Here is an 18,004-nt window from a genome sequence, read left to right on the forward strand (position 1 = left end):
CTGAACATTTTGGCATACCTTAGAAAAAACTGGATGTATGTGTGTGTGTGCATGTGTGTATGTGTGTGTGTGCGGATACAAATTTTTGTCGACGATTTCATGAACACCGATCATCATGAAACCGATTTGAATAATTCAAAATTACATTCGGTTGTATTGATAAGGAGACGTGCTGATTAGTTTTGGCGAAGGCAGGTCTAGCCATTCGAAAATACGGGGCAAAAAGTGCCAAAAACGGTAACTCAGTTTTTAAGAGAACGGAGAATCCGATTTCAATAATTCAAAAAACATTTTACTTGTATTGACAAGATGAACAACTAATTGAATTTTCGTGAAGGCTGGTCTAGCGGTTTCGGAGATCTAGTAAAAAAAAGTTAGAAAAAAATATATGCACATAAAATTATCAGACATTTATAGAGATTTTAACAAAAAAATATAAATTTTGTTTACATTCCTATGAGTTCCGTACCAATGTTACCCATTAGACGGGGTGACGCGGAGCTCACGCGCTTCGATTTCGTCTCTATGCAGTTAAAGCAGTACTATGCTTTGAAAAAAAGTTGAGAACTTCCAAATATTTCAAAAAAAAAAGAAACATTTTTTTCAAAATTGGTAATCTTTTTAAATAAATAATATTTGGTACGGGAAGTTCCAGCAATTTGCCTTAAGGCACGATGCTATGCGCCCCACTAGTTCTATCTTATCGTCGATGACAATGTTTAAAGGCTTTCCCAAATACAAGTATTATCCAATTTTCTTATTCAATATGGCCGATTTTTGCTCATTTTCTATCGTATCTCCAAATTCGCTGGACCTTCCTTATCCAAATAGAACAATTTTTATATATTATATCGATTATCTGTTCGAGCAAAATGTGGCAATTCGCACATACATACATCCATTCACAAAAAACATTAATTTTTTCTAATGATAAGAAAGTCTTGAAATTTAAACATATTAAATATATTTCATTGTGATTTCAAGAATTACCCAGCGGGATATTTGTAATAGCAAAGTCATTAACTTAATTATGTAATGCAAATATAATTTTACAATTATTAAATATTAGCTATTAATCTCACAATGACATTCCTTGGTGAATATACTAATTTATCTTTTTTATGATTAAATGGAAAATAAGACAATTTATCAACACCGTGTCCAGAACTTCATAACACCGCGAATTTATTAGTAACATGCAGAACATTTAGTCTTATCTAACCAGTGGCTAATGAAGTCGTATATTTTTTTATTCAATCATATAAGAGGAAATAAATAAAAATGATATAAGTTATAAGTTTTAAGATGCATAATAGAAAATTTAAACATTTAAAAAAGGGTGTTTTAAAGTTATTTATCTTTTTTTGTTCAAATTCTTTTCATCATTGATAACAATTAAATTTTTATTGCACTATATATAGACTTGATTAATCGTCACATTTGTGAAAAAAAATGTTTATTTAATTTGAAAAATTAAATAAAAGTATTATTTAACCGAAAATAATATTGGCGGGATGTTTAAAAAATGAGTTAATTTCTTTAATTTAATATATTATTCTGTTCTATATTTTTATTATTATTATATAGTATTTTTACATCTGTCTTGAATGGACAACAAGTAAAACTGCAGAAAAAAATGACTTCAAAAATACAAAATCTTCTGACCATTGTCAGAAATATTGCAATTCGACATATTTTAATATAACATGAATTTCTTTTTAATGTTGCCCTGGTAACGTTGTGGTGTAGTTTTCTGGCAAGTGGGTTTGGATGATCCTCGAGGCAGCTTTTGTAATACTAATAAATAATTGTCTGAATGTGTTTGTATTTCATCGTTTATTGTGTTTATGATCGCATCTTTATGAATTAACCAATTCGGTATAACTTTGATGCATTCAAAATGTCTTTAAGAAATGTATTTTGGCATCATTGAATTTTTATCACGTTTGAGTAAGTTTTAATGAAGTCCTTTGTTCCTTATGTCTATTTAATGTATTTTTAAACAATTTGTGTGTTTCATACACTGAAGAAAGGTCAAATTGGTGTAGAAATTCATTAAAAATAAATTGAACATAGTCTAGTTTTTATTTAAAACGTATTTATAACTGGATTGATGCCTGTTAAAAAAACGTTTTTGTTTTTAATTGTTGAATGTGAAAACACTTTTTTATCTAATTGTAAGTGATCAAGTTATCTTTCACCACCTGAAAAATTATTACACACACACACACACACACACACATATATATATATATATATATATATATATATATATATATATATATATATATATATATATATTTGAATGTATGTATGTCAAATGTATAGGTGGCGATTTTAGATAGTAATCAGATAGAGAAAGTGCTTTACATAATATGTTAAAAACTCTGTAAAACGACGCTAGGCGAAAGATAACTTGATCAATTAGATAAAAAAGTATTTTAACATTCAATTTAGATTAATTATTTTTTGCTCCGATTATAAACATCACACATTTAGCACCAACATTCCTGTATTTATACATGCTTACGCAGAAATCGAAATGAATTGGAATTTCTTATTTCTTAGGCTCCATTCACAATGGTTTGAATTACTGTGCTGTAAATATTTAATAGCCGTTTATAACGAGTATTTAATAGATGTTATTATCAGTTTGTGGATTCTCAGTGTACTTGTTTGTAAATGTTTGGCTCCTCGACGTTTTCTTTTAATCGTCCGCTCTCGTGATACGGCGCGGAGAAAGTGTAATCGTGTGTCTGCGTATTGTGTAATACATTTGATATTAAGACCCATAATCTACCCGTCTTGGGTACGAAGGGTCAAGCAAGGCCTATGTTGGTCAACGTACCATTAAAAGCTTAATGGTACATGGAAGTCACGACATAAGCGATGTTATATATATATATATATATATATATATATACATGTATGTATGTATATCAGATTTTGATTTTTGTTGTTCGACGTTAAGACATATTCTTGAAATTTTAATTTGTAGCCAATCGTCGAAACAACAGAACAATAAATAATGATCTATTTATTTAGTACGTTTCGACAAGGTATGTGTGTCATTATTCCACAATGTCAAAAAAAAACAATATATAAAAGAATTTATTACAAAGTTTTAAATATTAAATTTAAAATATAGATTAAAAGAAATTAAACAAGTAAAAAATGGATACATACTACTCCAGGAAAAACACTCACAAAAAATTAAACCAACTTTATTTAAAAAATACAAAACATAAAATAAAACTAGTGGGGTGTATGGCATCGTGCCTTAAGGCAAATTGATGAAACTTCCCGTACCGTTAAGAAATGTTCGAAAAATATGGAATGTTTTCAAATAGATTATTATAATTATTGTAACATTGTCTAATATTTATAAGAATTATATCAACAGAATTGCAAAGTTGAAATTATTTGTTTAAAGTATATTAGAACTATAGTCAGAATTAAAAAATAAAATCTGAATTATTTTCGATATACAAAAAATTTACAAACACTGTTATATACTCTCGTACTATTATGTACACAAATACTATTACTTATTCTCGTACTATATTATATTTACAAACACTGTTATATGCTCTCGTACTATTATGTACACAAATACTATTACTCATTCACGTACTATTATATTTACAAATACTGTTATATACTCTCGTACTATTATCTACACAAATACTATTACTCATTCACGTACTATTATATTTACAAATACTGTTATATACTCTCGTACTATTATCTACACAAATACTATTACTCATTCACGTACTATTATATTTACAAACACTGTTATATACTCTCGTACTATTATCTACACAAATACTATTACTCATTCACGGACTATTATATTTACAAACACTGTTATATACTCTCGTATTATTATCTACACAAATACTATTACTCATTAACGTACTATTATATTTACAAACACTGTTATATACTCTCGTACTATTATCTACACAAATACTATTACTCATTCACGTACTATTATATTTACAAATACTGTTATATACTCTCGTACTATTATCTACACAAATACTATTACTCATTCACGTACTATTATATTTACAAATACTGTTATATACTCTCGTACTATTATCTACACAAATACTATTACTCATTCACGTACTATTATATTTACAAATACTGTTATATACTCTCGTACTATTATCTACACAAATACTATTACTCATTCACGTACTATTATATTTACAAATACTGTTATATACTCTCGTACTATTATCTACACAAATACTATTACTCATTCACGTACTATTATATTTACAAATACTGTTATATACTCTCGTACTATTATCTACACAAATACTATTACTCATTCACGTACTATTATATTTACAAATACTGTTATATACTCTCGTACTATTATCTACACAAATACTATTACTCATTCACGTACTATTATATTTACAAATACTGTTATATACTCTCGTACTATTATCTACACAAATACTATTACTCATTCACGTACTATTATATTTACAAATACTGTTTTATACTCTCGTACTATTATCTACACAAATACTATTACTCATTCACGTACTATTATATTTACAAATACTGTTATATATTCTCGTACTATTATCTACACAAATACTATTACTCATTCACGTACTATTATATTTACAAATACTGTTATATACTCTCGTACTATTATCTACACAAATACTATTACTCATTCACGTACTATTATATTTACAAATACTGTTATATACTCTCGTACTATTATCTACACAAATACTATTACTCATTCACGTACTATTATATTTACAAATACTGTTATATACTCTCGTACTATTATCTACACAAATACTATTACTCATTCACGTACTATTATATTTACAAACACTGTTATATACTCTCGTACTATTATCTACACAAATACTATTACTCATTCACGGACTATTATATTTACAAACACTGTTATATACTCTCGTATTATTATCTACACAAATACTATTACTCATTAACGTACTATTATATTTACAAACACTGTTATATACTCTCGTACTATTATCTACACAAATACTATTACTCATTCACGTACTATTATATTTACAAATACTGTTATATACTCTCGTACTATTATCTACACAAATACTATTACTCATTCACGGACTATTATATTTACAAACACTGTTATATACTCTCGTATTATTATCTACACAAATACTATTACTCATTAACGTACTATTATATTTACAAACACTGTTATATACTCTCGTACTATTATTTACACAAATACTATTACTCATTCTCGTACTATTATATTTACAAACACTGTTTATACGAGTTATATAATGGTTTACTATGTTCAAGACCAAGTACTCTATCATTATACCAAGTAAATAGTCTAATTTTAATTTTAACAAATGTTAAACTACTCATTTTCTCAAACTTTGATGAATTTTTAAAATCAAACTATTTGTTTGCAAGGCCGTCATATTTCAGTAAGTTCTATTATATAAGACCATGGCAGTTAATTACAAAAAAACGGCTCGGTAGATTTTCACCTAAAACTAATCAGTACCATTCCCAACTTATATCTTTCGAACAGTTTTTGATTTTTTAAAATCGGTTCGGTAGGATGAGCTTAAATGTGGACGAAAAGTTTAACACTTTTTTTTCAAATTACAAAGAAACGGCTTGGCAGATCGTCGCACAAAACTGACAAACGATAGTCCTCACCGAAATACATCAATGGCTTTTTTGCAAACTTTGACGAATTTTTAAAGCTAAACAAGTTGTCGTAGGGCCGTAATATTTTAGTATGATCTAGAAGACTGTGGTATCTACCTTCAAAAAAATAATCATGCAAATCGTCGAATTTTTTTTTAAACTTTATTACAAGAAAACGGCCCGGCCGATCTCTACCAAAAACTAATCAGCACGATTCCCAACCAATATCTTTCGAACGGTTTTTGCATTTTCAAAATCGATTCAGAGTTGCAGGCTAAAACGTAGACGAAAAATTTTTCACTTTTCTGCGATTTATAAAGAAACGGCTTGGCCTTGGCATCGTCGCACAAATCTGACAAACAGTAGTTCTCATCGAGAAAATATAAAATTAGCGAATCGGATTTTTTGATGAAAACATAAACTTCTCCTTCGGAAAGTTAAAAAAATGAATAAATAGTTACAGGTTGATCAAATTTTTGCCCTCCTTTGCTTATAGTTGTTTTATCTACCTAATGTAATATAATTCCTTAGTTCAATGTTATAAGTAAGTCGCGATATTATCTGTTTTTTATATAACACCGCAACGAGTTCTGATATAAATTATTTATCCATCTGTTACTCGATCTTTATATAGGTGCATTCCCGAGGTCTCAAATTCGGAATTTACCAAGATTTTGGCAATTACACTTGTGCCGGTTACCCAGGGGTCATTGGCCATATGCAGCAAGGTAAGAATATTTATTCTGTAGCATTGTTATAGAAAACAACGCAACACAGTAACTTTTTTACTATCTGGGTTACCAATTCGGCCATAAATAAAAATGCTTCTGGTCATCTTTTATCTTATGAAATTATGGAATCATACCGAGTTTCAAAGATGATTAATTATATTTCAGACGCAGAATCATTTGCTTCGTGGGATGTGGATTATGTGAAGTTAGATGGATGTTACTCTTTACCTACAGATATGGATCGTGGGTATCCAGAATTTGGATTTTATTTAAATAATACAGGAAAAGCTATGATCTATTCGTGCAGTTGGCCTGTTTATCAAATTTATGCCGGAATTCGAGTAAGATAACTGCATAATATTATAAATATAATGATAATTAATCCTCCGTCGGTCGGATATTTTTTCACCTTCGAACGGTCGGAGTGGTCTGGCTGGACCACCATTCATTTTACATGCATTTATATGGGATAAATGAGTATTTGGTGTCTTATATATTAACGATTATTAGCAGTAAATATTTACAGTTTAGATTTTTTTTTTACCGTCTTTTGCATGTGTTGAGCTTCCTTATAATAAAAAAAATTATATTTTATATTATATTATATAAAAAAATCAAAGAATATAATAATCGTTGCTTTTTTATTATTTTTATTTTTCTGTTTTATATCAATGTACAATATTTATTCTTTTTCGGCTCTTTCGAAATGAATGGGAAATTCAAATGAAAACGAAATGAGGTGCGTCGCCTTTGAAATGAGCTGTAAAATTCAAGTTGAAAATATAATTTCACTACAGGTTTGCCAAAAAAATTTCGAACGCAGTACGGGTAAAAAAATTGTTGATAATGTGCGCATTATTCATCCGATTTTCAATGTTTGCGATGACCAATAAGTTTGGTAGGTTTTCAAGGAACTCTCGTCGTGAAAATACTAACATTCATGTTACAACACATAGCAAAGAATATATAAAACGCAATTTGAATAGAAAATACCAGAAAAAAGACAAAATACTGGTTTACATATATCAAACAGCGTATATTTCATACAAAATGTATGGGTGGTCTAGACAGACCACTCCGACCGTTCGAAGTATAAAAAATTTAATATTCTTATAATTATCCTTCTGTACATTTTTTCGTCCTGATTTTTTCATTGATTGACAGCTCATGAAGTTTTAGGAAAAGTCAAGGAATTTCAAGTCGATAGGATTACTAGAAGTATTTTTTTTTAATTGAAGTCGAAAAAAGTCTAGCCAGACCACGCCGACCGACGGAGGGTTATCAGTATGCATAATGAACAATCGAAAATGAAAAACTGTTACTAAAGTACTAATGTTTTTGAATTTTGTCTACCTAAAACATTACCGTATTAATATTGCACGAAACTGTTTATACATTATTCTGGCTGTTATTTACCTAAATCATCAGAAATGTTTTTAGTTATTGTTCATCTCTTTCATTTTCTTTGAAATGTACATGAATCACATTAACAGCAATAATATTCTATATAATATTTTATCTCCAACTTATAAGTCATAAATTCTGTCGGTCATTCTAGCCTAACTATTCAGCTATAATAGAACATTGTAATTTATGGAGAAACTTTGATGACATTCAAGATAGCTGGCATTCCGTGGAGACTATTATCGACTATTACGGCGATAATCAAGACGATATAACTCCAAACGCGGGCCCAGGTCATTGGAACGATCCTGACATGGTTCGTTGCCTTGGATCTACACATTTCTTAATGTTGCCTTTTCATTTTGTTCGATCTTTTGTATAGTTGATCATTGGCAATTTTGGCTTGAGTTACGAGCAGAGCAAAACACAAATGGCACTTTGGGCGATCATGGCTGCTCCACTTCTAATGTCGGTTGACTTGAGGACTATTCGTCCGGAGTATAAAGCGATTTTGCAAAATCGAAAAATTATAGCTGTGGACCAAGATGTACTAGGCATTCAAGGTAGAAGAATATACAAGGTTCGTAATTATAGCTACAGTTAAAAAACTTAAAACAGAGAACTATAATTTTAATTAATAACAGTTGCTGTTGAAGTTGTCATTTAATTGGCCAAACTATAAGTTATAAGATAGGTGAAAGTTTACTTATTTATTGTTACAGAATAAAGGAATAGAGATCTGGTCGCGTCCGATCAGTCCAGTGTACCAGTCTTACTACTCTTATGCCGTCGCTTTCGTCAATCGTCGATCTGATGGTACACCGTCTGATGTTGCAGTCACACTCAGAGAATTAGGGCTTTCGGCTCCCAGCGGATATCGAGTCGAGGTAAAGTGAACGGCGAAATGATGTAATATAATATTGTTCGATTTTTTATATGTTTGTATTGCAGATTATTTATTCTAAATAGACAATTGTTGGTTTTAATTCTATAGTTTCTGCAAATAAGCCAGCGATTCCCAACATTCAGAACACGCCTCCTTAGGCAAACTAAAAAAGTTGAATTGATATAAAATGAGTAAATAAACTAGTGGGGCGCATGGCATCGTGCCTTAAGGCAAATTGCTGGAACTTCCCGGACCAAAAATTATTATTTTTTTAAAAACGATTAACATTTTTGAAAAAATTTTACTTCGAAAAAATTAGATTTTTTAGAAGTTAAGTATGTGATAAAAAATTACTTTTTTTGAAAAAAATGTTTTCTTTATTTTGACATATTTTGGAAATTCTGAACTTTTTTCAAAGCATTCATACTGCTTTAACTACATAGAGACGAACTGTCAAAGCGCGTAAGCGCCGCGTCGCCGTCTAACGGATGAACATTGGTACGGAATCCATAGGAATGTAAACAAAATTTATACTTATTGTTAAAATCTCTATAAAATATCTGATAATTTGATGTGCATATGTCTAATGATCAGTTTTGACCGCCAAATGGCAATTTTTTTACTTTTTTCATTAGAGCTTTATGAAAATTTGATCAATTATTCATCTTGTCAATACAAATAAAATGTTTTTTGAATTATTCAAATCGGGCGCTCCGTTCTCTTAAAAACTGAGTTACTGTTTTTGGCACTTTTTGCCCCGTATCTTCGGAACGGCTAGACCTGTCTTCGTTCGCACACCCACACGCACACACATATACACACACATACATCCATTTTTTCTAAAGTATGTCAAAATATTCAGAAACCTTTGAAACGTAAATATATATAAAAATTTTCATTATCCATTTTTTTGCGTTTACTATAAGTTGCTAATAATATTTTATTTTACATAATTATTTGATGCTCGTTATAAACTATATTAGTTGAATATTTATAAAATTGTAGAAAAAATAACGAAACGCTATAATAAAAAACGTGGACCGCGTTTTAGAAAGATTGTAAACCCCTGGATTAAGTCATTTTTTACTACTTTTCAGAGTATCGAGTTTAAATAAGTTATTAAAATCGCGTGTTTTAAAATAATATCGTAGATGACAAAATTATTTATCTTCAGCAGTAGTTTCCAACCTTTTAGTACAGCCCCCCAACCCCCGTATAAAATATTTTTTGCGCCTATCTTAATTTTTTTAACAATTTTATTTCATAATTACTCAATTGATATTATAATTAAATTATGGGACTACAAATTAATATGCAATACTATTGCGTAAAAATATACAGAGTAGATAATTATTAACTTTTCGTAGGGTAAGTTATTGTCCAAATAATCGTCCAAAAATCGAAATTGAAAATTTTTGCATTTCTTCATGTTTTGAAGGTTTCTGAACATTTTGGCATGCCTCAGAAAAAATTGATGTGTTTGTGTGTGTATGTATGGATACAATTTTTTGTCCACGTTTTCGGGCGCACGGATAAACCGATTTGAATGGTTTAAAAAACATTCGATTTCTATTGATAGGGAGATATGCTGATTAGTTTTAGGCAAAGGCAGGTCCAGCCGTTTCGGAAATACGGTGCAAAGAGTGCAGAAAATAGAAATCAAGTTTAAAAACATTCAATTCGTAATGACGGGGAGAAGTGGTGATTTGCTTTTGGCAAAGGCAGGTCCAGCCGTTTCCGAGATACCGAGCTAAATGTACGAAAATGACAGTTTTTGAGAGAAATAAGCATCCGATTTGAATGATTCAAAAAACTTGTGTTGACGAAACGATTGCTTTTGGGGAAAAAAATTGTTTTTAATTTTTTTGTTTTAATAAATATTATAATGTCATTTATTTTAAATTCGATTGATTAAGTTTTGTTTATTTAGTTTTCTGTAAACATATATAAGTTACAATATTTGAAAATATAATCTATTTGAAAACATTTAATATTCTTTGAATATTTCATTACGGTACGGGAAGTTCCAGCAATTTGCCTTAAGGCATGATGCCATACACCACTAGTTCAATATCATTTTAACATATTTAGTTTATTTTTGAAAATAGTATTTTGGAAACAGATACCCTTGGAATACTCTTGGGCCTCCCTAAGGAAGCACGCATAACAGGTTGTAAACCCCGGATCTACCGAGTCTGGATTAGTAAAACTTTCAATGGAGAGAAATTTGATTTAATTTTATTCTAACTTTTAATCTATTTTTATAGTATCATTTAAGAAATTTATAAATACTCTTTCTTATTTGTATTTTCATTCTTTAATTTAATTTTTTATCTTAGGATCTGTACGAAGACGTCGACTACGGAGTGCTTAGCTCTGATACGAAAATAAAAGTAAAAGTTAACCCATCAGGTAAGTACGCTAGTCTTGACTTGTGTCGCAAAAATAATTATATATTATCGCAATATTCCGTAACAGTACGGTAAAAAGCAGACTATTGACAAATGAAATATTTCATGTATTACTAGAATTGACATCTTACACAAATTATAATTGTTTCAGGTGTCGTCATTCTTAGAGCAGATGTACAAAAGATGTATAACAATCTCGGTAGATCATCATATAATCCACTAGGCGTTTTCCGGCTATAGAGGAAAATTAATTATTAAGAAATAAGATACAATTACTGATGTATAAAATATAGCAAGTAAATCATCATGGCCATTGTAATAAATGTAATATATTAAGATTAATATAAAGACTACTGTCTGGTGCCAGAGCAGATGTATATATATATATATATATATATATATATATATATATATATATATATATATTATGTCGTATAATGTTGTATATATGCAAATGTACGTTATTCATGTGCAATATTAGTTGTACTTGTACATAAACAAAATAATAATATATGAAAATGACACAAATATAACTCCTAAATTGTTTATGTTGATTTTCTATTAGTTTAATTTTAAAAAAAATGTTTGAAAAATAGAATAAGTTTTAAAATAAAAAATTGCTAAATTGAATTCTTTTTTATTGGTGTGGTGAAGCAGATAGATTGTTCTAAGCAGAGATAAGTTTTTTGTGATACTGTAATAATTTATAATAACTGTAATTAATTATTACTTAAAATTTTTATGATGTAAACGTACAAAATTTATATGCTTATTTATCTATAAAATGTATTTGATGTAATAATTTTTAAACCAACAATTTTTAAATTTACCGCCATCTTGCAATCTGCCGTAGTTCAGAAATATTCCGATAGGTGAAACTCCGATCTATATTTATTTATAATTCATAGCCTGTGTTAAACATTATGTTCTGTTGACATTTCGATATTATCATTCGAATAATAAATTTTTATGAAATTTTTAAAATTTTTATTGCAATGAAATAGTGAAAAATGAATTACCTTCATCAAATAACAGTTTACATGCTGCTAGCTACCTGAGTGATTTTTAATGCGATGTAGTTTTTCATTTAACAAAGTTTTATATAATAATTAAGTGAGTGATTACAGTTTTCTTTGTTTAATATTTGTTTTTGTAAATGATTTAATTTAACTGAGTATATGTATAAAAGTTATGTTAATTTTTGCTTTTTGTATGCTGTATGTGAATACATTTGAATAATAACTTGCAGGAAACTCACTAGATAGTTGTCAGTAGATGAATAAAATTGAATTTGTATACATTTTTGTGCAAGTGCAATATAATAATAATGTATAGTAATTTTAATTATTGATCTTTATGTCAACTACATTGTCATGTTTGGTTTTATTTATTTTAACTGAAATGTGTTATTTACAATTTGAAATGTTTTAGATGGAGAGATTTGATTTACAATCAGAAGAAACATTACTTATTCGAAATAGTTATCGAACGCATAGATCCAACAACTATAATGATTGCAGCTCAGGAATATCTGTTCCTACCGTCCATGTATGTGGTCAACAGTTTGCTAACAAGCACATTAATGGTTTTAATATTCGTATCAAGAGGTATTTATTAATGTGCATGGTGACACTGGCAATATTGCTATTGCTATATATACCAGTGTATCACCATATTATGCCGTCGAGGATAGGTGAGAATACCAAATCTGCATCATTGGATGTTGTAGGTATGCATTGCTTAGCTTTAGCTGTGCGGGTATCTTCCACTTAGATAAATTGAATAGGCCTTAAGTTGTGACTTGCATGATTACTAATAACACAACATTATTAATTTATTCATTTTGAACAACTTATTAACTCTTTGAAGGAGAAGTTTGAAGAAAATTCATAAATGGTAAAGATCACACAGGTTGTCTTTTCATAATTTAAAAAAAAATATTTAGTTTTAAACATTCTAGAACATTAGAAGTATATGAAAAGTGGTTTTATTATAAAAATTAATTCAACATTAAAGTAATGAGTTCCACTTATAAAATATACAAGCATGTAAGTTTTGCACTATAATTATGCATATTATGAGTTTGTTTGAGAGATATCAATTGGAAATTGCATTTTTTGGAAAACTTTATTTTTGAAATAAACAGTTAAAAATGTTATTGTAACAATTTTCAAAGTTGCTAAATCTCAGTTTTTGTTAAGTCAAATGCAATTAAGTTGATTGCAAAATGCCACTTATATTTCACAGAACTTGATATAGTTTTTTATCTTAATTTGCTATTTACAAACATTGTTTATCAATCCTATGATCATTTGTTTCTACTGTTTTATAATTTGCATCTTAATTCTACTGGGTTCTATCTTTTTTTGCTGTAGTCTTCAAAAGATATCATACTAGCCAGTTTCAAATCAATTTGATCGATTTTTGAACCAGGATTATGACATGTAACATCTTACTACATACAATGTTGTATATCAGCTGTTTCTACTACTCTTTTACCCATGTATTCTCGCAGCAGAAAATCTATGCGTCTGTGAAAATTTTGTCCAATTAAATCACTGAAAACTTTCTTGTGATTACTTTTAGTTCTATTTTTATTGATTACTTTTAGTACTTATACCTGGATATCTGTATCTTAAGTCTGCTACTGATATGTTTAAGAAAGTAATGAAATTATTTTTTAGTTGTTATATATAATTATTATTGTTGCATAAAAATATACTGTAGTTGGTTGGTGATGTGATGAATGATAAATATTCAGATTTTGAATTATTATTGTGGTATGATATTAGTATATTTTTTGCTTGAATATAAATTGTATATTATTTCTCTATTAGTAATAAAATTTATAACATAGGTTCTGAAATTGAATTAACAAATATAGAACATCTTTAGTACCTTTTTAAGTATTTACTATTTTGATCAAAACTTATTGTATGTCGAGTATCCTAGTATATTCTTTATCTCTCAACTATTATCTGCATTTTCAACTATGTAATGCATACATTTTTATCTTAATCATACATTTAGTAGGTTGTTGTGTAAATTCCTATATTCTGACTTGATTTTGTTTTTTTGTGGATTTTATAGATGTATTTATTTTATACCAAATTTTTTAATGAACAATTTAAACAATATGGTATTGCATGGTTATATTATTTAATTTAGCAATTTTTATAACATTACACCTTAAGTCGAAAATATGTAAATTTCTTTTTAATCATTTAAATATATTTCTAGCTTCAATACCTGGCTGGAGTTACAATACATCTCGTGAGCTGAGCACATATGTTAAACCAAATTTGACTGCTCTGCATGAACCTAATTCAGTCTGCACACAGCTTGTAGACAATGGGCCTATTTTTTTAATGATAGTTGTTTGTTCGGCAGTCAAAAACTTTGAGGAAAGAAAAGCCATAAGATCAACATGGGGAAATATAAACCAGTTGGATTATCCAGCTTATATTAAAAAAATAGCTGCTTTAAAGTTGCATAATATAAATGTAACTTCTGTGGCCAGTGATAATAATAGTACCGATAATATTTTTATTCCAAATGACTGGGGTACCTTATATAGGTATTATAGTAATATTTATCATGCAAGTAGTAAAAGAAATAGAAAAGATGAAATGACCCCTAAGGGCGTCAAGGATGCAGCTTTGAAAGATAAATGTGATGAATTAAATTCTAATTTAAGTGTTAATGTTAAAGTTTTATTTTTATTGGGCAAGCCACATATTGATAATGATACTGATTTTGAACTGCAACATCTAGTCGATATAGAAAGCGAACAATATCAAGATATCATACAAGAAAACTTCATTGATAGCTATAATAATCTCACATTGAAATCAGTCATGATGCTAAAATGGGTTTCTTCTCATTGCTCACATTCAGGTGAATCTGAGGTCTTAATAATAACTTAAGCAGACTTTAGTAGTAAATATTATTATGTACAAAGTAATTAGAAAAATTTTAATTCCAAGAAATAACTCTTACTAATTTAATTTAATATTATTTTTAGTTCAATACTTAATGAAAGTTGATGATGATATGTTTGTTAATGTTAATAAGTTAATTTATGAACTGAAATGCTTGAATCTGAAGAATACAAGTAACACCAATCTTGCCAGCAATTCTAGTTTTAATAGTAACAAAAATAATCATTTGTTGATGGGTAGTCTAATAAAAGGAGCCAAGCCGATTGCAGATAGTGCAAATAAATGGTTGGTATTTGTATTAGTAACGTTAGCTAAATTATTATTGTATTTACTATGTAATTATACTAATTTATTTTAAATTTTATTAGATTTTTATATCAATACTAATAATGATGCTTCCAGGTATTCTCCACAGTACATGTATAGTGGAAAGGTTTACCCACCGTATCTATCAGGAACAGGATATGTTATGTCTATTGAGACTGCAAACACTTTGTATAAAACAGCTCTTGTTACACCGATATTTCATTTAGAAGATATATACATTACAGGTAATATTCTATCAGTTTAGGATGTATCCAATAGTAAATTTATTAATTATTAATAGTAAATTTAATTTGTATTGGGCACCATTTGTTAGTAAAGTTATTTCATCATTGAATTATTATTAAATTATTTTTGTCTTTTAGGAATCTGTGCTTATAAAGCAAAAATTAAACCCCTGCATAGTCCACTATTTTCATACCAAAAAAGAGCATTCGAGTATTGTGAATATTTGAATTATATCACTTCACATCAGCTAACACCTTCCGAGTTATTTAAAGTACAAGAACTTTTTGTAAATCATACTGAGTCATCGCTCGATAAGTGTTTTAAGAAAACAACAAAAACTTGATTATAAATCTTGAAGGTAATAGATTTTAAATCTTTCAAACAAGTATTAAGTTAGAATGATTAGATCTCTGCACTGGATTTTTGTACGTTTTACAAGTAGTACATGATTATAATTAAATTATAATAGGTACAAAAATTTTAAATATCAATCGTTTTAAAAAAGTCCTATTTTAAAATTAATTCCAAGCAGTATTTTGTCATCAACAGTCAATTGTTTGTATCAGGTATTAGATTATTTTTTAGGACAAGATATTTTTGCAAGCTGTGTATGTAAAAGTTGCCTTAAGTTTCTAGTCCAAACTGAAGCGTCATATCTCCATCAATTACAAAATAGATCTCACAGCTAATAAATGGTAAATAAATTTAGATATGACATATTTGAGGTAGCTACCTGGATTATGAACTTAAATATAAGATTATAAACTTATAATATCGTTTTATTTGATTTGTAGATTACAGGTTTTGTTGTATTTTTTAAATCATTTTAGGAAGATGTGTACTTTTTGTAGGTAGAGAATTTGAAATAACTGAATTTTAAACATTCTATCATTCGCTATTAATTGATGAGCTATTCTCATCATATTGATTTTCAAATGGCAATAAGTTTCAAAATAACAATAGCCCTTCCCCGAGGCATTGCTTCATCAAATTTAAAATCATCACTATAAGGGAAAATTTAATAATAAAACACTTCAAATAGAATTAGACAAAGCATTGGGTTACCATATGAAGAGCCATGCAATCAAGAAAAATCATCACAACAGTTCGTACGACTTCTAAGTTCAGATTGCTGTTCAAAAAAATGAAAAATATTGATTTTCTTTCTTTTAAATATATTCTGCTAATTAGATTTCTGGGTCATGGATTCAAACTAAAATTGCATGCCATGGTGACCTTATTATTTGAGGGTATTTAGGTGGGATTTATATTTCTTTAAAAAGTGTAATATTAATACAAAGATATTTGTAATTGAACAAATGTAATATGTAAATTTTACAAAATGAAAGAAAAATTTTATATGGAGCGCTACCAGAATATTTAATATAATCTGCATATGTTATAATAAATGATCTGGTAGGATTCCAAAGGATATAAAGGTGACCAAAGTGAGAACAATGTCAAAAGCAAGTTTTTTTTATTAATATATAGTAATTTTTACACCTGTCCTAAAATGGACTTCAAGAATACAAACATTTCTGACTTTCCTGTCTTTTTCTCTTCGAAAATGAAGATAAAATAATAATACGAAGAAAAGGAACATTATTAGATAATTAGACAAATGCTATACAACCAACTATAAATAAGTATGTTTGAAAAGATGAATTAATGTGATTTAAATGTAATAAATATATTAACGTGATTAAAGTAGAATGAAATGCCTGAAGATTAGTTCTATTCGAATCAGAGGCATGAACTTTAAGAAAGAACGACAAAAAGTATTCGGAGAGTTTTGAAATATGGTGCTGAAGACAAATAGCGAAGATAAAGTGAACAGATAAAATAATACCAAATAAAAGTGCTGAGAAGAGTGAGCAACTAAAGAACTCTACTGAGCACAATCATTAAAAGGAAAGGAAACGGAAGATTACACCCATGTTTATTTATCTATGATTTGGACCCATTCTGCAAAAAGTGTACCTCCTACATGATTATGGGGGGTAAACTTAGAACACATCCGCTTTACACTGTATGCGTGTTTTCAGCATATCACAGATGGTGCTAGTGTGCTTCAAATTTAGCGTTTGTTTTAAAACACAGTCTCTCTAAATATAGTACATGCACATTAAACGTTTATACTTGTTGAAATATATATGTTTTTGACTTGACTTTTTTTTATACTTGTTTATCTAGAAGCAAATCAATAAAAACAAAAAATAAATTATAAAAACATGACTTTACAAGAAAAGATAAACAAGTCAATAGAAGTCAAATATATAAATACTAGAAGCCCAAATAAAACTAACAATAAAATATAGAAGAACCAAATACATCAGACAATCTGAAAAAGATAAATAACTATAGAAATAAGAA

The 18,004-nt window shown here is 28.6% G+C and overlaps 2 protein-coding genes across 5 annotated transcripts in view; both read left to right on the forward strand.

The window, feature by feature from the left end:
- LOC113377030 (alpha-N-acetylgalactosaminidase-like) overlaps nucleotides 1–11,489 on the forward strand; it is a 66,339-nt gene extending 54,850 nt beyond the window's left edge. The window contains exons 4-10 of the mRNA XM_026617193.1: nucleotides 6,341–6,434; nucleotides 6,603–6,778; nucleotides 7,996–8,157; nucleotides 8,224–8,421; nucleotides 8,564–8,728; nucleotides 11,067–11,139; nucleotides 11,290–11,489. Coding sequence (XP_026472978.1) covers nucleotides 6,341–6,434; nucleotides 6,603–6,778; nucleotides 7,996–8,157; nucleotides 8,224–8,421; nucleotides 8,564–8,728; nucleotides 11,067–11,139; nucleotides 11,290–11,378 — 957 coding nt within the window. The 3' untranslated portion in view covers nucleotides 11,379–11,489. The remainder of the gene's footprint in view (nucleotides 1–6,340; nucleotides 6,435–6,602; nucleotides 6,779–7,995; nucleotides 8,158–8,223; nucleotides 8,422–8,563; nucleotides 8,729–11,066; nucleotides 11,140–11,289) is intronic.
- Nucleotides 11,490–12,074: 585 nt separating this feature from the next.
- Nucleotides 12,075–18,004, forward strand: part of LOC113377009 (N-acetyllactosaminide beta-1,3-N-acetylglucosaminyltransferase 2-like) — a 33,213-nt gene continuing 27,283 nt past the window's right edge. For 2 of the 4 annotated variants that reach the window (XM_026617166.1, XM_026617164.1), the window contains exon 1: nucleotides 12,075–12,251. Coding sequence is in view for 2 of the 4 variants with exons in the window: in XM_026617163.1 (XP_026472948.1) it covers nucleotides 12,570–12,867; nucleotides 14,379–15,035; nucleotides 15,163–15,364; nucleotides 15,482–15,630; nucleotides 15,769–15,974 (1,512 nt within the window). In the remaining 2 variants the exon portion in view is untranslated. Of the gene's footprint in view, nucleotides 12,252–12,569; nucleotides 12,868–14,378; nucleotides 15,036–15,162; nucleotides 15,365–15,481; nucleotides 15,631–15,768; nucleotides 16,312–18,004 lie in introns of those variants that run through there. The other 2 variants (XM_026617163.1, XM_026617165.1) reach the window with 2 other exon arrangements.

Source organism: Ctenocephalides felis, unplaced genomic scaffold (genome assembly GCF_003426905.1).
Source record: "Ctenocephalides felis isolate EL2017-DRISC unplaced genomic scaffold, ASM342690v1 CF-g0.4_SCAFFOLD_01886, whole genome shotgun sequence".
NCBI lineage: Eukaryota > Metazoa > Arthropoda > Insecta > Siphonaptera > Pulicidae > Ctenocephalides > Ctenocephalides felis.